This window comes from Meriones unguiculatus, chromosome 12 (genome assembly GCF_030254825.1).
Source record: "Meriones unguiculatus strain TT.TT164.6M chromosome 12, Bangor_MerUng_6.1, whole genome shotgun sequence".
Lineage (NCBI taxonomy): Eukaryota > Metazoa > Chordata > Mammalia > Rodentia > Muridae > Meriones > Meriones unguiculatus.
Genome location: NC_083360.1, coordinates 66,302,054 through 66,326,525, shown reverse-complemented (window position 1 = coordinate 66,326,525; position 24,472 = coordinate 66,302,054). Strand labels below are relative to the sequence as shown.

The following is a 24,472-nucleotide window of genomic DNA, read 5'->3' as shown; positions in this document are numbered from 1 at the left end:
CGTTTTATTTTTAAAGAATAAAAATCAAGCCAGGCCCGATCTTTAAAAAATTACTGTTTCACGGAGTTTGTAAATTGATGCATTTGTCCATCCTAGCTGCTAGGTGGTCTCTGTGCCAAGGGGCCATTCACTTTTATTCCCTGAGCTCACACACACAGGCAGGCACAAATGCATACGTGCTCGTGCACACACAGCTTCATGCACACACCTGTGCACACACACAATCGCACAGAATACATGCACTCTCACACCACGTGCACATTCACACACACCTCGTGTGCACGACACACACCGGACGTCTGGAAGGCCTCTACAGTGAGTGCAGCTCGTAACTAATCCAGGCTTTGATGGCTCTGGGGTACCCGGCGAACATTCCAAACACCTCCACAATCAAAGCGCAGGTTTGCTTAAGATTTCCAAGAGCGGCTTGAGCTTTTAGGGAGAGTTCCGTACACTGTGCATCTGATGAGCCTGGCATTGTTGCTTTTAACCACTGAGCCGTCTCTCCATCCCCCAAGCTGGGCATCACTGAGGGGCAGAAGATGGCTGGGAGAAGACGCCTTCTCAGTGAAGTCTACTCTCTAGTGGTGAAAATGGGTGTGTGGCCAGGACTGACTGGTGGCCAAGTGCCATGGGACCAACCAATGATTCTGAAGTCAGGGTGAGTCCCGAACCAGAGCCTTCAGGGCAGCCCCTCAGAAATGAGGATCCACACAGAAAAGGAGGAGCAAGGACCCAACCTTCTCTCCCCTGCTCTTCACAACACTCCCCAAACCTCATTGGCCCTGGAAATTCACAGGGCTGGAGAACAAATGGCCTGGCCTGTGCCTTTAATCCCTGGACTACAAGTACTCAGTATATCCCAGTTATCTCCTAATTATCAATAGTAGAAAGTTGTCGGCTTGGAAGATCTCTCCATTCCACCACAGCCATAACCTTGAAAGGTTCTAATAAGACTGAGTGTAGGTGATGGCCAATGGGAAGGAAGTCTAACCTTATCTACTTGCCTACAGACGATGAGCTCGAGGTTTATTGAGCTCTACTGGGTGGTGAGAGTGGAGCAAGGAGGAACAACAGTAAAAATCCCTGCCCCCACCCTGCTTTTCCACCAGTGGAAAACAGTACATCAACAGCAGTAATAACAATAATGGAAATAGCCACTTTAGAGGACAGAAGTTGGGGGGTAGGAAATGGTAGAGAGGGGGTGCTCAGGGAAGCCAGGGTATGAAATGGTGACATCTGAGAAGATGCTAGGAGATGTGACAGTGAGCCCCTGGTTTCTGAGGGGACACCTTTGCACAGAGCAGGCCAGCCAGTGTCATGGTCCAAAGTGGAAGATTGCACAGTGTTCTTAGGAAACAGAGGTAGGGAGTAACCTGGGTAGAGCAGGGGGGTTGAGCACAGGGTCAGGGTGATGGGACCCTGCAGGCGGCTGTAAGGACCTGGCCCTTCAGTTTGATCTGGAGATACCCTGCAGACTGTTCACCCTAGAAAGGATTAACATGACCTAATTTATCCATCCCTGGCGGTGCTAGGGTGACAGAGAGGTAAGGGGAGAAGGGACAGGACACACCAGCTGGCTGAATTGCTCCTGTGGGGAGTAGTTGGTGGGACTCAGGAAGTGAGGGCTGGAGGGAGAAGTGGGCTGACGTAATGTGAAAATAGAAACAGCTGACTTGCTGATGGATGGCATAGGAGAAAGAGGTGCTTAGGCTGACCCAGGGCACCCCTCGGTTCCTGCAAAGCCTTGTCAGAATGAGGAGGGCCTGTGTGCTTGATCCATCTGAGCTTTCATAAAGAAAGACAAAGAAGTAATAGACAGGTGTGGGGATAGGAGCTCAGGTGACCTTTGGCTTTCGAAGCCGCCTGCCAAGCCCTGGACTTCAAAGAAAGAGACAGAAAAGACAGAATTGAAAACACAGAAATAGACTTGAAAAGACTTGTTTTCAAGTTTCAACCCTCCCCCCGTTGTTTTTTTTTCCTCTCTCTCTCTCTCCAAGTGGCTGGCTCCCTTCACAGCTGTCTCTTTTGCCCCATTTTTTTTTCCCTGCAATCCTGGTGCTCAGGCTGTGACAGTCTGGACCTAATCTGGTCACAAGTCCAAAGGGTTCCTTTTGGCACTTGCCTCTGACAGGCTTTCTGGGGAAAATGTGAAGGGATTTCGGGGGGAGCGCTGTGTCCATCATTTAATGGCAGGACAGAAGCCATGTTTACCTCCCCGACATGAACAGACCTCAAGGTTATCTCACAGTAGAGCTTGAGGCTTCTGCTTTGCCTCGGAGTGATCCAGCCATGGGTTTGCGTGGCTGTTTTTCCCCAGTTCATTCCTCATTCCCAGGAAGCTCTCAGCTCCCATCTTTTCCTTCCGAGCTTTCTGACCACCCCCTCAATGCACCCTCCTGTGAGGACGCTCAGCTGGTACGCTTGCACATTTCAGATCAAACTAAACTATACTAAGACTGTGTGCCAGGTTTGACGTAGGTGCCTCACGATCCCAGCCGAGTTTTCTATTTCCGGGGCTTCTAAGTATACAAATATCTGTAGCTGTATAAAAAGACAAACACCTTCAGGGTTTGCACCACAGCAGGGATATTTTTAAAGCTGCTTTGAATCGGGCTGAAAAATCACTCTGTGGCTCACCTTGAAAAGTAGTCAAAGGTGTCTTGATTCTTTCTTGCCAGACACAAAGCAGCATGGTTGTTTCTTACGCCCATTCTCCGTGCCCCCCACACACACGTGTGCCTCACACGTAGAGGTGATTTTTAGAGGATTCCCTGAAACTCGAGCGCCAATCAACAAGCTGAACTGAGCATGCCTTCCTTTGTCGGGCCCTGCCTTCCACCCTCAAGAGTGTGTGTACTGAGTGCTGACGGTGGGCCTCGCTAAAACCTAAACTTCAAGGCAAAATCCTCTCAAAAAAGGGTGCCTGCCATCGTCAGCCCTCAGAATGAGATAGTGCCCAGGTCAGAACAGTAGGACTTAAGACAGGGGAAGGATGCGAAGGAAAGGGATTGAAGAATTCCTTGCCCAACCTTGAGAGATTTGCTTGGCCCATGCCCCAAGAGAAAAGGACCGTCTTTTAATAGCACAGAAAACTAGACATGCTGCAGGAAAGAAAACAGTGACACGCAAGTAAAACCCTCACTGATGCTCACATGATTAAGAGCCCTAACACTCCACTCTACCCCACCGCCGTCACTCCCCTTTGTATCTGCCATAGTTCCTGCAGAATTTAGGAAAACTACACCAGGTATTTCCAACTGTCTGTTGACAGATGCTTTGTGGCAAAATGAGTGGCTTCCGCCAGACATGTTAGGAGTCCATTTTTAAATCATTCCTCCCTGGCGCGTATATAAGCCATGGAAGGAATCTTGCAAGCATGAACAATCCGTGAGAGCTGCTTTCCTGTGCATCTTCTCTGCTGTGATTTGTGACTTGAGGGCAGTAATTGGGTTGGGTTGGTTCACACTGGCTTGCTTCTTCTGCAGCCTTCTCTACTTTGTCACTGTGTTATACACAGTTTCAAAGCAATGTAGCTGATCTCTTTATTTCGTAGACATACAAAGTGATATCATCTCAAAGGTGGATCACTACCATAGCAGGAAGATTTTTGTTAGTGGAAACGCCAGTGAAGTTGCAGAAGCCCCTTCTGCCTCTCCTGGGTGCAAAACACATGATTTGGAGACTCCTTTGAATTGTCTTCCATGAAAAGTAACCTTTTTTGGCGTAAGGTTGCAAGGCCCTAACGGACACCCTCTTCCCTGTCTAGTGCTCAGAGAAGACCACTGGGCAGCCAGGAAGTGCCTGGCATCTGGTGGACCACCTCCAGGCAGTTGTACCCCTACCTACCTCCTTTATATTTCTAATTTTCTCTCCCTTCCCATGCTTCCTTTCACCTCCTCCTTTTCCCAGTCCCCAGAATGTCTTTTCTTCCTCCCCCTTTTCTTCCCCCAGTTTACCATGGAGATTAAATAAAAACAGAGAAGTTCAAATCGCCTTCCAGGATGAGCACCTGCCCATCCTCTCATCCTTCCTTTTCATCCCTTACGGCATCTGAGTTAGTCCGTTCTCCATCACAGTGACGAAGTTCTGTGGAAAAACAACTTAAAATGAGCTAAGATTTATTTTGGCTCCTGGTTTTAGAGCTTGGGCTCTCCATCACCTGGATCCTTTGCCTGGATCCCAGGGGAGACAGAACATCGTGGCAGTGAAACCTGTGGCAAAGGCTGCTCACTTTGTAGTGCCAGGAAGCAAAGAGAAGTGACAGGAAAGGGCTAGGACCTAGCTATCCCTTCAGAGCCACAGACTCCTCCAATGACACTTTGTCTGCCACAGTTCCCACCACCTCCGCTGGCCTCCTTACGTGTCTAATCCATCAATGAAGCAGAGCACTGAGAAGGCAAGAATTCTAAAATGCACTCAGACACCAGAAGTGGGGGATATCATTTAGCCAACCAAGCTGACCATCAAAATTAGCTATCACACAGTACAAGCCACATTCTGACCATACCTTCTGTTTCTCGTTGCCCCCTGATGCCTTTGGGAGCACAGTTGTGCAGGGAACTCTTTGCCTAGAGTGACACCTTTGTATGGTAAGAAATTTAGGTAGGGGTTGGCAAGATGGCTTCGTGGATAAAGGGCTGACCACCAAACCTGTCAACCTGACTTCAATCCCCAGAACATGGTAGAAAGAGAAAACTCATTCCCATGAAGTGTCCTCTGATCTCCACATGTGTGTCACAGCATACATATGCCCTCCCAACTAGGAAATTTTTTTTAAATACAATGGATTAAAACAGAAGGTAAATTTAAATTCAGGGGCTTATAATGTTCTCAAAACACTAAAAGGAAGAAAGAGAGAGAGAAAGAAGGAAGGGAGGGAGGGAGGGAGGGAGGGAGGGAGGGAGGAAATGTTTAGGGTAGTGGCTAATGATGCTGTGAGCAGAAATGACGTCATCCTGCATCACCTTCACGTAGGCATTCACATGATCTGTCGCTCTGAGCCCATGGTAGAAGTCATCATTGTGGGCTGCCATGATTCCCATACATGGGGAAGAGAGAGCTGTGGGTACTCACCCACCATGCCCAGCCTTGGAGGAGGTAGTCTCCAAGGGAAATCTTTTCATCTGATTTCCTTCTAACTTGAAAAGTAGAATAAGACCCCCCCCCCCCGATAATACGCTGCTAGGTAACACAGCCAACAAAAAAGCCCAGTAGGAAATTGTGGGGCTGAGGGTATTGTAAGGAACACAATCATGCTGGAATCTAGGCAGAAATCGGTTTAAAATGAGCATCTTTTGTACCTTGAATATTCCCAAGGAAGAAAATCAAAGATTTAAAAAGAAACATGTGCTTCGTGTCCCTAATCGCTTCACTTTGCATGCCAATTTTGTGTGCTTGTCGCATGCATTTACCCATTAATTGTGTCAATAATGAGGGAGACATGAGGCTCTACACTTGTGGCACAGCTGTTTACAGTGATTGCTTTGAGCATGGTATTTTTTTTCCAGCACCTTTCCCAAAGTGTCTCATCACCAACATGCTCGGTTGATCATTCTTTGCCCTAAATCCCCAAATGGAATCAGTCGCCGCCTTGGTGCTTTAATTGCAGCTGACTCAGCTTATCTGGAGAGCTGTGATGTCTGTCCCTGGCTCCTTTGGAAGCTGCAATCATGACAAATGCTTGAAAACCAAAGTCAAGCCGAAGGACTGCTGGGCTTGGCTTTCCTCCCCAGCCATTGTCCAAAGCAGATCTGGGATGAGCATTTAATTCCCAAAGTAGCTGTGGGTCTTCGTTTGGGGTCTCGAAGGTAGGGGTGGTGTGGGGGGTGCTTGGTGTTCTCGTGCATTTTGTGAGTACCTGGGAGGGAAGGAAGAGGTCCATGTCACACCTCTCCTCGTGGCCCAGCAACTTGCAGCATTCAGAGAACCGGACTGAAGCATCCACCAAGGTAAGAAAGTTCCCTCCCTATAGGTTGAAGGACATTTGGGTTGGCCGGAATGTGTGGTTGGCACTGTAGCGCAGCGTCAGCAGAGAGGCCGCACACCTGCTTTGGCAATTCTTCCTCCTCACTCTCTGTCTTTCCTGCCACTTTCTGTTGCTTCAGGGAGGTTCAGAGAAAAAGCTTCAATCCTCCACAAGATCGCCAAGAAGAAATGCCAAGTGGATGAGAATGAGAGGCAGAATGGGGCTGCCAATCACGTGGGTGAGTGAGAGATGCCTATCCTTTGTCCTTCCCTGGAGGGACTGCAGGTGAGGGGGAAACAGACAGACCTGTGTGGGGAAACCCTGACCCCGTGCCAGTTCAAGCCCTTCCTGAAAAATGAAATGAGCCCTTCTCTCCCTGGGACAGCACATGTATGTCTCCAATAACACAAGGGGCATCCCCAGGGCATAGTAATTGTATTCTGTCGGGAGACAGGGTTCAGAAAGCCACAGAAGAGAGAGAAAGAGACATACCCAAGTCATTAATGTTTAGCCAGAGGTGAGAGTCCTGGCTCTGTACATTTGACTGGCGATCAGACTGTATGGGCTCTGACACAGCACCACCCCCACCCCCAAATCACCGCTCACTCACCCCAACAGAGTCCTTTTAAATCCATATCATCTCCTCTTTCCTAAGAATTCCAGCAGCATCAGGACTGGGGAGATGTATCAGCAGATAAAGTGCTTGCTACGTAAGTCTGAGGACCTAGTCCAGATCCCAGCACCTACATGGTGACCCCACCCATAATCTCAGCGCGAAGGAGCCAGGGTAAGAATATTCCCTAGGGCAAGATAGCTAGCTAGACTGGCAAACTCTGGGCTCCCTCACGAGACCTTGCCTCAATAAATAAAGTGGATTTCAGCCTTTGGCTTTCATACACATGTGCACACATGTACGACACACAGACATGTGAACACATGTACACACGTACTCACACCACACACATATCCACAGGCCCCAAAAAATAAAGTTAGGCAAAATCAGCCTAGGTCTATCTTGGCTGACTTTTCTAGAACTCCTGTGTGACCAGATTGTGACATTCAGGCGTCTTATTTTAACTTGGGGCATCATGTTCCTTTTCTCCTGTCTGTAACTATAATATAGCTCCCGATTCTAAATTCAGACTAAATTTAACCTAATCTGGATCCATGCTGTAAACGAAGCTATTGCCCAAGTGACTAAAATTATCTACAGACAAATCTCAACGGTTTTGCCCTCAAAATACTCCATAGAAGAAGAGCTCCTGCCTCTCCTACCAGCCTGAATTCTAGCCCAGGCAACATTTCAGCCAAAGAACCGTCAAGAGTCAACTGAGTATTTATGGAGAAAGTGGACAGGAATCAGTTCAAATGTTAACTAGGACTGGGTTATGAGTTACAGGTTTTTGTCTGATCCTCTCTCTTTCCCTGAACCTGGGCACATTTTTCATAATGAGAAGAGTTTTGGTTTTGTAATGTAAAGTCAACAAGAAAAGTTATTGCCTGGTTAAACTCTGCATGTGATTTTTTTGGTTCAGTTACAAGGGCTACTTTTCCTACTCTGCTTGTTGGTTTTTCTTTTGTGGGGTGAAGTAGCTTGGAACAGGAGGTTTGTGTGGCTAGGTTCATTCCCAGACCTCCTTTTGCAGACCGATGACTGTAGGCTTACATTTAATCATCCACAACATATAAATGCAAAGAATGCCCTGCTGATGGGGTAACAAAAGGAGTGTGTATCGGAAATCTATGCTTTCCAAACTAACCTCGGGATTATTTTCATATTTTCTGTGACAATAAAGACTGTGGTTTAAAAGCACACTCAATTTAGAGGCCGTGCCTGGGAGGTACGGTTTTATTTGTCTGTGTCTACCCTGGAGCGTCTAAAAACCCTTTTGGATCCCTGTACCCTGTGATTCTGGAATCAAGTTTGGCCTCAGAGATCTGTTCCTAAGGGTGTATGAGGGCTTTTTGTCCCCCAGGTGCTTAGTATGTTGTAGTTCAAATAACTGAATGAAACGGACATACTCTGGCATGGCTACTGACAACAGAGCATCCCACACCACTGACACCATCAATGATGGCTGGATCAGGGAAGCCCATATTCCTCCACTTTCCCTACCTGCACTTGTGCCTCAGGATACCACAACTGAATTCGTGAGCACTTCCCTAGGATATGCAGTATTTGAGCACTTCAGACCAAACATTTCTGTGGAGTTCTTTCTGTTGGGGGCCATAAGAGGGTCTCGCTATATAACCCAGCCTGGCCTTGAACTTACGATTATCCTCCTGCATCTACCTACCAAGTGCTGAGATCTGAGGCTCTATCTTATTATACACTAATGACAGAAATATTTGGTCTTTCTGAAATTGCTAGGGGGAAAAATACTTCTGTTTTTCCATGAGCATCCTGTGATTGCTCACATCTAGCACCGCTCAGCCGACTGCTGTCCAGCCACCAACCCTAACACCTGACTCAACACCACACAAGCATTCCCTGCTGACCCTGAACAGAGCTGATGCCAACAACTCTTTTTCTTGCTTTACTGTAAACATTTATGTTTATTTTTATGTATCCACCTGTGCCCATGTTGCCCATAACAGAGCATTGAAACACCTAGATCTGTAGATAAGGACAGTTGTGATCTGCCCAATATGGATGCTGGGAGCTAGACCCAGTTCTCTGAAAGAGCAGTGAATGTTCTCAACTGCTGAGCAATCTTTCCAGTGTCAATGGGAGACTTTCTGTTTCACTCCATCTTAAGTTCCAGTTGAACCTAATGGAGCCTGAGCACTGGTCACCTAGAGGTGCTTCTCTTAGCCCTGGAAAAATAGCTTTCAAAAAGCAGTTGCGGGGCTGGAGAGATGGCTCAGTGATTGAGAGCACTGTCTGCTCTTCCAAACAACCCAGGTTCGACTCCCAGTACCCACATGGCAGCTCACAACTCTCTGTAACTCCAAGAGATTTGACACCTTCACACTGATACACATAAAATAAAGAAAAATTTACTTTATTTAAAAAAAAAAAGCAATTACAGTGAGAGAGGTTCAGCCCATTCATTTCTGGCTTTTCCGGGCTCTTTTCTGGGTGCTTTACATGCACTTTCCTGCCCCTCTGCAGGTAAGACAGTGGAAGCAGCAGTAGCATTAATGGCAGTAGTGGCACTGTTAGCACCACCTAGCTTCTCCAGGTGAGGAAACTGAGTGCCACAGAGGTTGAGGCACTTGCTGAAGGACATACAGCATAAGCTGTAGAGTGAGAATAAAAACACAAGTCCGTCTGGTTCCCAGCATTACAGTCCCAAGGCCTGATGAGGGTCTTCGAGCCTCTTCTCCTGTCTTAGAAAAACATGACTGCATTTGCATTTGTAGTTTCTCTCTAGCTCACGCTCTCAGGAGTGTCGCAGACTTGGGCCGTGTTCCTTGTCTCAGCTCCTTCTTGCTTTTCTTGGAACAGGACACTCAGTGCAGAATGTGCTATGAGTGTTCTCAGGATTGTAAGAAGAGACAGGTGGCCAAGTCCTCCTTTCCTCTGCCTCCCTCCTCCTCTCCCAGCACTGGCAGTTTACGACTGAGACTATTAGAGCTGAAAGCAGTGGACCCTGGCTGGCCGTTAGCCACAGTGAACCACTCACTTCATAAAGGAGGTGTCCCAACCTAGAGGAAAAGGGGCCTTTCAAAGATGGCAACCCAGTCATGGCAGATTATAGCCTAGAACATGTTACCCTAGCCAGTGTCCCTTGCATGGGGGTACAGTTACAGGGGTGAGCCACATAGCTCACGGTCTGTATCTAAATGTCTAAAAATATATATCTGTGTCCTCGCATGGTCCGTCACATAGGGCCTCCAGTAGAAGCCAGAGCTATGGAAAGGGCAAGGACAGCACAGTAGGCAGTACTGGGTGAATGGTGAAAACCCTTTGCCAGTGCCTAACACCAGCTTCGGGTCTCAGATGCCTTCCCCTCACCTTCTGATCACCTTTTTAGAAGTTCATTATAACATGGCCCATTATACCCATAAATTCTGATTGTTTTCTCTGTATTTACATTATGCCGTAGAAAAAATTGAGCTCCCCAACAGCACGAGCACAGAGGTCGAAATGACACCATCGAGTGAAGCTTCAGAACCTGTGCAGAATGGAAACCTCTCCCACAGCATCGAAGCTGCAGATGCCCCGGTAGGATGGCTGAGCATGACAGTACACGTTGCTTGGTGGCCCAGCTCCCAGTTGGGTGGACACCAAGAGAGGGCTGATTCGTGTATGTGTCTTTCCCAGGACCTCACATGGGGCAACCTCTGTGTACATTGAATGAACACACAAATTCTCTACCCAAGGGTGAAGGGGAGGGCAGGTATATACAAGTATAGGGGCAAAAAAGGCACATATGTGATATATGATAACATATATGATAATGCGTGATGGCTGTGTTTCTAAATTCAGTGCTAAGTAACAGAAAACGCAGTCGTCACACCTTCGTGAGATCTTTTATCTCTGTGGTTGAAATCAATACTCTTTGAACTACAACCAATGAACTGTTCTTCCTACAAGTAATAATAACACCTAGCATTTGTCAAACACCATAAGGCTCAGGCATCAGCACCTCCGCTGTGTAGTTGAGGAAGCCAGGCTGGATGAGATGAAATGGTTAACTGAGTTACCTCGCTGCAAGGAGTGAGCTGAGACTGCCTCTCAGGCCTGTGTAAATGCAATGCCCAGGCTGCTCCAATCGCAAGCCAGCCATGTCCCAGAATTTCCTCAATGAGCTGTTACACAGGACGCACGAAGAGAACCAAGCCTACAGCCAGTGTGTTCTAGCACCTCCTTCCTTTATATGAGGACACCCTCTGCAACGGGGGCATTCTGCCCCCTGGGAAAAGCGTGTTGCTTCTTCCTTGTTGCCCATCATCTTTGAGAGTAAATTAGGAGAGTCTCTCCATTTCTGTGAGGAGAGCTCAGCTCTCTCTGCCCTTGTGTCCTCTGATTTCCACCTTCTCACCCAGAGCCCTGGGCTGCCCCCCCCCCCGTCATCTCAGTAGTGATCTGGCAGAGCAGCTTATGTCCACATGGATAAGCAGCATGTGGTGGCAGGAGGCAGGCCCCCAAGGACAGCTGGCTGCCCTTGGGGCTGGCACAGTCACAGGTGTGCAGAGGGATACCTCATCACCATGGCACTCCATCTGGCTGGCCAGGGGACATCTGTGTCCCTTCAAAAGAGGACCTTGCTGCCGGGGAGCGAAAGTCTCTCTGACTCCCGTCTGTAGAGATGCCCCAGGGAGATGGGCGGATTTGTGTGCTGTGCTGCTCGACTGGAGAGCAGCCGGGCTGTCAAAAAGCCATCACTACAGCTGCTTACAGGGTGACCTGCTGGTGCATCCCAAAGCCACAGGGCGAGTTGCCAGCCTGACCCGGCACTCACTCCCACCTCCTCCACTTTAAAGCACAAATCCTGAAAATATCACCTCAGTGGTGCTATGGTGAAAGCTAAATGTGCCTTTGGCATAGAGCTGCTTGCTCTGCTACTTACCTCATCTGCCCAAACTTGCTGCCTAGACAGCCTTCACGCCTTCCTTGAAGGATTCCTTGTAGAAGAGTGAAAAGGTCCTGTATAGGCATAGATTTGGGGGACTATTAGGGATATAAATAAGTCAGCCAACAAACATTTGGTAGCTAGTCATGGCCCAGAGTGATCATGGAGGTTTCTGTGCACAGTGCTCTGGGAGCATGCCAAAAAAATAAATAAATGGATCCTAGCTGGGGAAGATATGAAAACTCTGTAGAACACATAACATTTGAGCCAGGTATAATGGATGGTAGGAATTTGTCTCTCAAAAAAAAAAAGAAAGAAAGAAAGAAATTAAATGGCAACCTGTGCAGGTTTCCAAAAACTCATGTTTAGTGATTGCTGAGCAAGATGGTAGATCTGGAGACTAAAAAAAAAATAGCTAAGGAAAAATACCCAGGAAGTGTAAACTGGCTTGAGGTTCTTCACCCATCCATCACATCAGAAAGCTCTCAGTGTTCATCGGGGCCAGACAATGTACTAGGCACTGAGCTGTCCACATGTACCAGCAGAGCTGAGACTGATGGCCACAGGGTCACAGAGAGCAAAGGAGGATAACGGCACAGGAGAATGCAGAGCCCTCTGGACAGCCTTGCTGAAGAGGTGTCCTTCAAACTGAGTGTGAACCTGTGGCAGGAGCCTGCCAAAGGCACAGCAGCAGGAGGCAAAAATGAGTTTGGCATGGTTGGAGACAGAGGGAGCCAAGAGAAGGAAACAGCAGAACAGGGAGGCTGGCCTTTAGATGGTGGAATGTTGGTTCTTCTTGGGCAGCAACAAGCCAGTGGACATCAGAGGTGATTGGCACTACCAGAATGTCCCCAAGGCTGCATCAGACTGCACTTAGGGCAATAGAGAGGCAGAGAGGTCTTAGGGGGAAGGGGGACAGTAATGGACCTTGGGGTACTGGAATAGACCAAGTCAGAGAGATAAGTGTGTGTCACGAAACATGCTTTCCACCTCTTGAGATCGAGGAGCCTAGAAGGATTTAGGGAGCAATGGCAACTTTTGGATGTTTTTTAGGAAGATAGCTTATCTTGTTCAAGGAGTGACCAGGTGGCTTGTTGTAGATGTAGGTCAGTAGTAGAACAGTTGCACAGCATGCACAGGCCGTGGGTTCCATGCCAGGCACCACAAAAATAAGGGGGAGGGGGTATAGAAAAAGAGCAGACACCGAAGAGTGAGTCAAGAACCCAGAAGCTTGGGGATTAGCATGCTGGGGGCCCATAAGCCCGTGTGGCCTATTGGCTGTGTCTATCTGACCCAAAAGGCTAGAATGGTTTATACATTTTTCAAAATGTTTTTGTGAAAAGGGAAGCAGGAGCATATGGAACAGGGACCATATGGACCCCAAAGCCTGAAATATTTACTGTCTAGCCCTTTGTGGAGCGCGGGGGAGGGGTGCCGCTGGTGCCCAATATAGACCATCTGTAGTCTTTAAAGAGAAAGCTCTCCTATACGGGCTTGGAACGATCCTCGGTGTGTGTTGTGAAGTTGAAAAGGCGCCGTGCCAAAGCATATCCTAGATTGTGAGATAGGACGAAACGCTGTCTGATGCGCTGAAGGGAAAAGGAAGGCAGCCGCGGGGAAGCCTTTGTTGGGCTATGTCGGTTACCTCCAGAGACTTCTCAACATGTTCCTTTCTGTGCGTTTTGCATCTTGAACCAACTAATTGTGTTGCCTGGTCAAAAAAAAAAAAAAATAGAGCAACAGCAACAAAAATAATAATGGGTTAGATTGGGAGGAGTGATGTAGCCCAGTAAGTACAGTGCTTGCCTAGCGTGTACAGAGCCCTGGCTTCCACCGCCAACACCACAAAAAGGGGATGCCCGTAATCCCAGCATTTGGGAGGTGGAAGCAAAAGAATCAGAAGTTCAAACTCATCCTCCAGTTCGTGATGATGATGATGACGGTGATGAAGATGGGTATCCCTTAGTCATTCAACAAGCAACGGTGGCAGGCCGTTGCTGGAATCCGAATCCCAGTCCTTTCCTCGCCAAATGTGTGGCCTAGAACCAAGTACCAAACCTCTCTGCTCTCCACATTCCTTATCTGTGAAACGGTAACTTTCCTTAAAAATGCTTATCTTACAATGTCAGGTTGTTCTTTAAACAGTTCTGGATGGGCAGGGAGCACCTCACAGGGATTCATTAAAGTCGGTAACACTTAGAAAAATTCTTTTCGGTGGCTATTAAGTAGTACAGGTGACAAGGCTTTTGACCAAGTATTGGTTATAGGGTAAAGCGTGGCTGGAGCTCGGAGCTATGTCCGAGCCAGAATTGAAAAGCTATGACAAACACTGACCATAGAGAAGCAGGAAAGCGCTATAGAGAAGGCTGAGGTTACCTGACCGGGGAGACTGGGTGATTGGTGGAATCAGGGTTACAGCTCCAGGGTAAAAATAAATCAAGATTTGCACTCAGGCCTCTTGGCGCAGACTTGCAGAAATGGCTCAGTGCCTCCGTCTTCTTAGTTTTGTGTCTTTCTAAGTTGTATTTTTATCACATTCCAGGACAAGTGTGCGTCCCAGCTTCATTCTTAGGACTCCTAAGCCCATGAAGCACACTCATTGCTGGTATGCTCCTGAGAGCTTAGCGCATCTCCTTAATTGAGATGCTATATTAAAAACCCTGAGTCGCCAGTGAGCTAACCTTGACAACCTTGGCTCAGAGCTTTCTCCAGCACAAACGTTCTGTGACCTATGGCTGAGAAGAGCGTATGAAAGATGCTCTCGTGGAGAACACAAGCCCTGTGCAGCAGAGGACTTTCTGCATGATAGTCCATGCAACCACAGAGGACACGGCCTGTCGCACACTTCAGCTTGGATTCTCTTCTTCCCATGTTGTCCTAGTGCTGCACAGAGAAGTAGATCGGAGCTGCCATGAGTTGCCACCCGTCCCCCCCGCCCAAATATCCAGTGTGGATAATTCCCCGAAGCACGGATCTTTAGATCTTAATTTTGCCAGTCTGTGGAAGAGCTTGCCGAGCCTGTGTGATGAGGCCCTGGGTAAGAGCCCCAGAACTGAGGAGTCGTGGACACCTCCTAGCTGCGTTTCAGTTTGGCCAATCTAGACAACACCCACGTGATGGCCGTTGGCCACACGCCCTGTAATGCTGACTCCTAGCTGCAGTGCCGTCCTTGCTGCTATGATGCATATAAATCCTGCAGGTACACTCAGCAAAGTCCAGGCTCTAGCTAAAAAGCTCCCTGGTGTAAATTGTGCCTGCTTTTTATTTTACTTTGAGGCAGGGTCTTGCTATATAGCCCTGGATGTCCTGGAACTCACTTTGTAGACCAGGCTTGCCTCGAACTCAGAAATCCACCTGCCTCTTCCTCTGAGTACTGGGATTAAAGTGGCCATGCCTGGAAAGGCACCATAAAGCGACTTATTTTTCTGCTCTCGGCTCTGATTTCATTTAGCCTGATATTTCCCTCTCCTTAAGAAAGAAAGTCTTAATTGTCTTTGTTTTGGATGTGGCCTAAGTATATCCATGGGTAAGGAAATTCATGTAAGAAAACTACATCCATGCATATAAGAATGATTGGGTGGGTGGGTAGAGGGATGGATCAATGGATGGATCAGTGGATTGACAGGTGGATGGACAGGTGGATGGATGGATGATGTGGAGAATGAAAAACAGACACAGGATCTGTAAAATACAGGCTCTGTTCTTATTTCCTCAGCTTATAATTTGAATATCACCTTACTGTGTTAAAGCCATCTTTTTTGCATTTTAGAACTCAGGTCTGACGTATTTCTTCCCAGGGCTGCCTTCCCTAAACCCAGTAGAGTTTTCAGGACCTGATTTCTGCAATCCCCATTCAGTGACTAATTAAAGGATGGAAAGAGGAAATGTGATAGAAGCGACTGTATGTTTAAATCTCTTCTTAAAAAAGAAATTAAATGCTTAAAAATATCTCCTGCCTCTTAAACTTAAGTTTCCAAGGGTGCTTTAGAAAAACAAAGTACCATTTTCAAGGTTTATCATTTATTGCAGATTGGCGCTGCTGGGATCTGAGGGCTCCCTGGAAAGGCGTGATAAAGCAAGTAGCTCAGACTGCCAGGTGTCTTGGGAATTTTCAAAATTACCCATGCAGGTGGTACCTGGGATCCGTATTTTCAGTTTCTTCTAAAAATCATTACCCGTAAGGTAACGTAACAGCCAACATCTCTTTCCACAGTGGTGGGGGTCAGCACAGGGACCTCACACTCTCCTGCTAATCAGCGGGGATGCCTGTGAAGGAGAACAGGTACAGCACCATGGAGGTTTGGAAGCAGCTTCATTCTCCCCTGTTAGTGAAGCTGTCTGTCTCTTGGAACACCCGTCGAGCACAGCGAGGGGATTCTAATAACCATGAAGTGGTGGGGAGTGGACTGTGTCGCCATGTCTGACACAGGCCAGAGGGCAGTAGTGGGAGAAGGGGCCGCGCTTCACTGGGAAGGCAATGGGATGTCAAAATCCCAGTGCATTTGGCTGGATGACTTCCGTAGAAAAGAAACCGTTTGTGTCAGAAGAAAACTCAGCAGTAACTACAAAACAGGCAGAGCTTAAGGGCTGTTGCTGAGCAGGCCGTTTCCAGGGTAGATAATACTTTTCTGTCAGTTATTTTTTTTTAGTGAAAACTTGAGATCTGTTTCCTGTATCTCTTGACCTGGATAATATTTACCAAGTGCTCAAGATTCACTCAGGGGCCTTTTAGCTTATTTTTCCAACATAATATTTTTTCTTAAGCATTTGAGAGTTTCACACTGTGCACCCCAGTTACACAGGCTTCTCATTTCCCCTTGTGCCCTTCCCCTCAAGGAAGAAATTAAGAATAATATACACCCAGTACAATTTGTATTGCCCAAATACTCATTGGAGCATACTCACACTCCCAGTGGCCAGCCCCTTACAGATAACTGAGCCCTTTTAACATAGTTTAAGAATGAAGTAGATATAAAGTTAAGGCTCCTGACGGTCTTCCTAAACTTGAATATTGACAAAGAATCACACCCTATTCACTGAGAACCTTGTCAATTAAGTATATAAGAACATATAAGATATACTCACATCCACCTCATTTCTCTCTTCTAGCTTCCTTCCTTCTCCTCTCTAACTTACATTCTCCTCTATTGTATTCCTCTCCTAATGTTCTATGTGCTAGTGGCTGGCCCTAGGCATCTTCTTTTCTCTCTTTCCTTCCTTCCTTCCTTCCTTCCTTCCTTCCTTCCTCCCTCCCTCCCTCCCTCCCTCCCTCCCTCTTTCTTTCTTTCTTTCTTTCTTCTTTCTTTCTCTTTCTTTCCTCTCTCCCTTTCTCCTTCCTTCCTTTTTCCCTTTCTTCCTTTCTTTCATTTTTTCTGTCTTTTTTTTTTTGAGACAGGGTTTCTGTCTGTAATATTGGCTGTCCTAGACTCACTTTGTACACCAGGCTGGCCTCCAACTCACAGAGATCCACATCCACCAAGTTCTGGGATTACAGGCATGTGCTACCATGTCCCACTGCCTAGGCATTTCTTAACGTACTCAAGTTGACAATCAAAGTTAACTGTCACACTTACCTTACCCAAGAACAGATTAAAATCAGAAGAAGGAGAAAAGAGGGAACAAGTCAGGAGCCTGACACAGAGGACCTCTGAAAGGCTCTGCCCTGCAGACTATCAATGCAGATGCTGAGATTTATGGGAAACCTTTGGGCAGAGTGCAGGGAATCTTAGGAAAGAAGTGGGAAACAGTAAGATCTGGAGAGGACAGGAACTCCACAAGGAGAGCAACAGAACCAAAAAATCTGAGCAGACAGGTCTTTTCTGAGACTGATACTCCAACCAAGGACTATGCATGGAGATAACCTAAGACCCCTGCACAGATGTAGCCCATGGCAGTTCAGTATCCAAGTGGGTTCCATTGTAATAGGAACAGGGACTGCCTCTGACATGAACTGATTGGCCTGCTCTTTAATTACCAGGCCACAGAAGAAGACAATGAGACCTAATTGACTAGGATCAGAAGGAAGGAAAAGAAGTCCTCCCCTGTCAATGGACTTGGGGAGGGGCATACATGCAGAGGGAGAAGGAAGGAAGGGATTGGGACGGGAGAAGAGAGGGAACCACAGGAGGGATACAAAGTAAATAAAGTGTAATTAATAAAGAATTAAAAAAAAAAAAGAAATGGTTCCTTGCCTTCCTGAAGCTCCATCACTCCCAGCAGCTCCACCATCACTCCCAGCAATATATGTTGAAACCTTGGTTTCCGTTCAGCACAAGCGCAAGATGAAATCTGGGGGATGCCACTGCTCAGGGGACCTTTATTTGGTGTTTCATGTGCTAAGTGTCTGATGCAGGAATTTTTTTTCTGTATGTAAAGCAGACCAATTATGTCATTATAAGGAGAGTGAATTCCTTCCTATCACCTGTAGCAAATGTGTTGGGGTTTGTTTGTTTGTTTGTTTGTTTGTTTTTTAAGGAAATCTGTTTTCTAGTTAAAGATTAGTTCTGTCAGTTCAGGATATCCACACAGAAGGCAAGGCAAATGTCTCAGATGGTGCTTCTCTTCTAAAAAGGAATGGAGTTTGGTTCAGTCTCTTTTCAGCTTACTTTGTGTATAAGAGACAAGGGATAGGGCCCAGAGGCTAAGGACAAATTACAGAGAATAAGGGATGTTGGCAGAAAATACGAATGCAAGACTCTCGGAACACAAAAGTAGGTTGTTCTAAGGCTCAAAACTGAGTTTGCAAAGGACAGTTGAAAAGCAGATTAAATTAAGTAAACAACACAATTTCTTTCCAAGCCAAAGCATCTACTCCACAATGAAATGCTGGAAATGGATAGATACCTGTATGGCCATCATATTAGTCTGCTCAGGCCAACCATAAAAACGCCGCGGATGGGCTGACTTACGTAACACGAACTTGTTTTCTCACAGTTCTAAGGCTTACAAGTTTCAGACCTCTGGCCGAGGCACCTCTCTCTCTCTCTCTCTCTCTCTCTCTCTCTCTCTCTCTCTCTCCTCTCTCTCTCTCTCTCTCTCTCTCTTGCTCTGTGTGTGTGTATGCATCTCTTGCTCTCTCACTTGCTCTCTTGTGCTCTCTCACTCTCTCTCGCTTCTTACTGAGCCCTCACATGACCTTTCCTCAGTGTGTTCGCACCTGCAGGAGTAAGGGGAGACAGAAAAAGAAGAAAGAGAAGCCTAGGAGTAAGGGACACTCCAGAGAACAAGCACTCTATGATCTCTTTTAGATCAGGGCTCCATCCTCACAACCTCATTTAACCATAACTAATTCCTCAGGGTTTCCATTTCCAAACACAGTTCCCTGCATAGGGGAGGTCTTGACATATCTGCAGTGTTTTGTATTTATCCAGGACCCAATGCCTCCCTTCTGAAAACTAGAGTTTTCCTATATAGCTGTCTGGCTTACCATCACCTGCTCTAAAAATTTTTCTCCTTCAAGACTTTCTTGGTTTGGTTGCCTTTTCACAGAGGAAAAGCAAGTGAAATTTTATACCGTGGAGGGCTGAGTTCTTCAGAGAACCATCGCAGAACTTTGAGATGGCTTTGAACATAACTCAGCACACCTTGTTTGACATGTCCAAAAACTACATTTTGAAATACCAAAAGTTCGGGTCCCATGGTGATGAGGAGATTTTCGAGTCTACGAAACTAAAATGATCCATAAGCCAATGGTTAATGTTTAGGCGGGTGTCTTAGTTAGGGTTACTATTGCTGTGGCGAAACACCATTACCAAAGAGCAGGAAGGAAAGCGTTTATTTCAATCACAGTTACATATAACAGGTCAACATCAAAAACAATGAGGACAGAAACACCTGAAGGGTAGGAACTTGAGGCATGTCATGGAGAGGTGCTGCTTCCTGGCTTGCTCTCCATGGCTTGCTCAGCCTGCTTTCTTATAGGATCCAGGGACGGCACCACCCACAGTGGGCTGGGCCCTCTCCCAATGATCACTAATTAAGAAAATGCTTTACAAGGAGCCTACCTACAACCTGATCTTATGGAAGCATTTTCTCAATTTAAGTTCCCTCCTTTCAGATAACTCTAGCTGGTGTCAAGTTGACTAAAACTAGTCAGGACAGTGGGTCAGTCTTGTCCATAACCCAAGTTCTATTTCTGAAGTCGGTCAGCAAGGATGCCTGTTAGTATGTTAGCTTCCAAGAATTGGCCAGAACATTTGGTGGGAGAGTGGAGCCAGCCAGCTTGCACCATTGCCACAGGTAGGCTGGTGTTTACACAACAAGGAGCACGCTGTCTCAAGGCACTTTCTACTAGCCAATCAGTTGTTGACCGTAGAACCGTTGACTGTTTTTAAAGAGTCACTGTGCATGTGGGGTAATTTTGCCTTAAAAATCTCAGCACTGGTGTCGTTTTAAGTCTGCACAGAGCTCAGAGTCAAGGTGTCACAATATTATGAGTCTTATCATCTACTTAGAAGCTTAGTTTTCAATAGAAAGCCATCCCAAAGCTACCTACTGAATAAAGTTCTGGGTCTCCTCAGAGCTGTGGAACTTCCCCTTCCCTTTTGTTTACAGAGCCTTCTATTTATCCATTTTAACTAAGAGAGAAAAAATTAGGTTGTTGGTATCAGTGCAGTCAACAAATGCTCAATAAATATTGGATGAGTGAACAGATGGGGGGAAGTCATTGCAGTTTCCACTTTCATATCAAATAATTGAATTGTAGGACTTTATTGTTGGAAATTATATTAAAATTCATCTAATCAAATTTCTTTCTCCTAGAAGAAATTATTTTCTCGACTATTTATTTGTAAGCGTGATAACAGCCATGTTTTGAGTGTCTGCTGTGTGCCAAACACTGTTCTAAGTCCTTTTCGTGAATTATTTCAAGCAGGTCTTCAACAGCACCAGTGCTGTGAAGGAACCTTCTGGACCAGATTCACCTTTTAACAGCTTTCTGTCTGACTTCCTATTTCATAGGAGGCACATGAAGAGTGGATCTGTGTCGACTGAGCCTTTCTGCAGCTGCCCCGTCATTAGATAAGGCTCCATCAGGATGTCCTCTGGGAGCACTTTCCAGGCTCACTGCCCACACCCACACACCTTTTCACCGGTTCCTATGGAGACCTACTTTGAGAGATGACGCATGTTACCAAAGAGCTTCTTTTTAATGCTTCAAGCATGAAAAGGGACAGGGGTGGCCCCACGAGAAAGACGGTGCTGTTTTCTTGTGCACGCCCTTCCCCAAAGGCATCACGGCCTTCAAACACTTAATGATGGACTCTGAAACCGACCCAACTCCCGTTTCAGCAGCCCTTGCTGACATTAGTCTCAGGAAGCTTTATGATTGTAAAGGGTTTCATTCATTTTCTACAGTGTCGCTAGATATCCATTTTAAAGCTAGCCAAAATGGGATTATCCACAGTTATGGGAGTCTGGGGTGGCATTAAGCAATGAAGCCCACATAAAATCTCATTGTTGGGCTTAGCTGTCACCTTCCCCATCAGTGACCCTGGGGAAAGCAGGTGCAGAGGGCAAAGTCCGTCCTCTTTGCCTGTGTCTGAGAGCCTGATCCTCACTGGTGTCTTTAGTGCCTGCATTTCATTTCTTTTCAATTTTTTGAAATTAAATTAGACCACTCCTCCCTTCCCTCACCCTCCTCCAAAATCTTGCATGTTCCCACAAATTTATGACCTCTTTTTATTTGTTATTTTTACATACGTGTATGTGCATCGACACATAAATACAACTTGCTCAGTCCATTCAGTGTTGCTTGTGTATATGTGATTTCAGGGGCGTCCACTTGGTATTGGATAGCTGATTAGGGACTGACGATTTCTCCTGCTCTCAGCTTTGTCTATGAGTGGGGCCCCGTGAGATTTCCTCTCCCTTGTCAGCATGTCTATTGGTGTTGCCCTTGTTCAGCTCTTCTCTTGGCAGTCACATTGTTGAGGCATCATGGATGAATCTTCCCTGTCATTTCTGGGACACACAGTCTCACCAGCAGATTTCCTGGTCCTCTGAATCTTACAACCTTTCCGCCCCCTCTTTTGAGGTATTCCCTGGGCCTTAAGTGCAACACTTAAGTTGTAGATGATAAGATAAATGATCGTTTTTAAATGTTCCTCCTAGAGCCTGGAGCTAAGGAAACAGCTTCTCCTGTCGATGCCCCCAAACTTCCCCTCCTGTCCCTTGAGTGCTGCTGGGAATGCTACACAGCACAGAGAAAATGGAGGGGATGTGAACTGGCAGGGTCAACTCTTTTTTTTTTAATGTAAGATATTCAAAATATTAAAAAAAATCTGTTTTCGGCTCAAGACAAGAACAGGAAAATGTCCACTAAGTGCTAGTGTTTGCTACAGCTGGGCTTTTAAATTTTTTTATTTTTAAGTGGGGGGCGGGTAGAAGGAGAGAGAGAGAAAGAGAGGGAAGGAGGGAAGAAGAAAGACAGAGAGACAGAGAGAGAGTGTGCAGTGCCTGCAGAGGCCAGAAACACTGTATTCTTAAACTAGGTTCCAGGGCTGGAGAGATAGCACAGTCCTAAAGTACCTGCCATGGAAGCATAAAGATCTAAGAGCAGATCCACATTATCCAAGTAAAAGCCAGATGTGGTGGTGCACATCTGTAACCCCAGCACTGGGGTGGGTGGGGGGCCAGAGACAGGCAGGTCTCTAGAAATCGTTAACTAGACAGTATAGCTGAACCCAGGAGCTCCAAGGCTCATACCCACAATAGGTTGGATTTGTTACAAAACAAAGCTGGGAAGCCTCATGTCACAGGTCACAAATGCTTGCTTTGTAGCACTGAAAATAGGAGGCAGTGTAGAATGGAGAGGAAAGGGGTCACTCAGGCCTGGCCTGGCATTGGGACCTTCTTTCAACAGGTCACGTCATGTCAGGGGCCTCATCCGTCAACCGCGACAGATGGTCTCGAATGTGAGGGTGCTTCCAACTTCTGGAGTAGCTTCCCTTGGTGCCTAAAGCTCCTTTGCTAAAAACACCCCAGTGCTTAACAACAGTTGACTTTTGTGATCTTTGAGCTTGACTGACAGTTCCTCAGGGAGGTAGTCCCTCAGCAGGGACAAAAAAAAAAAAAGCTCAGCCTCATGATGACATGGTTTAAAAGTCGTGTCTGCAGGTGATGGAATGCCATCTCTTGAGCCTTGCAGACTCTGAAGGGCTGACGTAATGCCACACTGAGGAACTGCCAGTGGGAAGAGGCAGTGAAGTGAGAAAGGACAAGGGAGGAAGATTTTTGCTTCTGATTTGAAGCACAACTCAACTGAGCTGAGCTGGAGCCCGACCCTGGCAATCCTGAGGCCGCTCCCTGTGACCTGGTGGTGAGGCTTTGCCACTAACCAGTGAGGCTGAATCTAAAAGTAGCTTATTTACAGATCGTTCTTGGGTGGTTTTGTTTTGTTTTAATTTTAATTCCCTGAAAGAAGAGATTGTATGAGAATGGTTTGCCCTCACAGTGGAATCCGGTACCTGCTCTTCACAGGCGAAAGTGAGAAGCTAAGTTCCTTCTAAGAAATAGTGTTCTGGCTTCAGAGGTAACCTCTGGACTGGTGAATCCATACAGTGTAGATGCAAAGATGCTAAAGGCCTGATGCCGCAGAACCAACAAGAGGCCGAGAGCAGGTGCTTTGGGATCATCTCTTTTTGTGTCTTCTTTTAAATGCAGGATGCCCTGAGGGCAGGACCCCTAGACTTTCAAGATTAGCTTCATATGTAAAGGCCCTCAGGAATCTTCAGGTGATGGGAGAGGGCGCCTGAGAAATCTGGAAACTGGAGCTTGCCAGTTCTGACTCTGCTGCCTGCTCCCCACATCCTGCTAGTTCTGAGGGCCAGTGCACGACCCATCACTTGTCACTTGGAAGCTACTTGGAGAGGTGTGAGTGTGGTGCGTGTGTGTGTGTGTGTGTGTGTGTGCGTGTGTGTGTGTGTGTGTGCGCGCGTTAAGCATTTCTCTGTACAGCCCAGGCTAATCTGCTACTCCCTATATAGCCCAGACTGGCCATAAAGACTGGAATCCTCAAGCTTTCTAGAGTATTAGGATTACAGGTATAAACTCTCACTGAGTAAGGTGTTTTCCTGTAAGGTTATTTTATATCAGAAATTATAATGTCCTGAAGAGCTAGTCACTAGCCTAGTTTTATAGGGCTCATAGGGAACACCAGCAGCTAAGAAGCCATGTTAAGCCTTTATATCAAAAAAATCGCTTAGGTTCTTTCTGGCGTAGACAGCTGTGGCCAGCTCTCCCTGCCTTGTTTTCTTAGGTAACTCTTCAGACACTTTAGGAGTGGGTCATCACAAGGTCAAAGCTGGCATGCCATAGCTCTAGTAAAAGTTGAAACTCATTGTCCTGACCTCAACGGCCTCTTGCTTGGGGCCAAACCTAATGTTAGCATTGCGGCTCCTTCTGCTCAGGCAAAGACAAAATAGGCCTTAAACTTGGAACAGCGTGTTCTTCTGCTGTGTCTCTAACCAGCCTGCAAGCTGTTGCCCATTGAGCCAGAGTGAGATTTCCTTGGCAAGAAGACAGAAAGAATTTCTTCTGAGGTGTTCAGAGAGCTTGATCCTAAGGCACCTCACATCCATCCCAGGGTTCTAGGCCCCTTCACTTCCTTGCAGCAGGAATTGCCCTGTTCCCCCACACCACCCCCCAAACACATAAAAAGTAAAGATTCTTGCTGGCATAGCCTAAGACACAGACTCCTAGTCCACTCCTGCCCTAGCAACAGCCTCCTTAAATGTCACCCTTGGACCCCATACAACACAGCTAACTGTTTTCACTGGACACCCATGTGTTTAGAGCTTAGGCATCCAAACAGACAATCACTTTCTGCTATTTGCCAGCGGCGCTGCCTGCCTGGTGACCTTGGCAGATGGAGAAAAGAGCTAATCCGTAGGTTACAAGCAGAAGGGTTATTGATGAAATGTCACCATCTGTTGGTGTCATTAAAATGATATGAGTCATAAAGAGTTGCTTTTGGTTTTTTCCC

The 24,472-nt window shown here is 46.7% G+C and overlaps 1 protein-coding gene across 4 annotated transcripts in view; it reads left to right on the top strand.

Moving 5' to 3' along the window:
• Nucleotides 1-24,472, top strand: part of Slc24a2 (solute carrier family 24 member 2) — a 238,713-nt gene that overhangs the window by 185,548 nt on the left and 28,693 nt on the right. For all 4 annotated transcript variants that reach the window (XM_060365819.1, XM_060365817.1, XM_060365820.1 and 1 more), the window contains 2 exons: nucleotides 6,108-6,206; nucleotides 10,021-10,139. In XM_060365819.1, coding sequence (XP_060221802.1) covers nucleotides 6,108-6,206; nucleotides 10,021-10,139 — 218 coding nt within the window. The remainder of the gene's footprint in view (nucleotides 1-6,107; nucleotides 6,207-10,020; nucleotides 10,140-24,472) is intronic.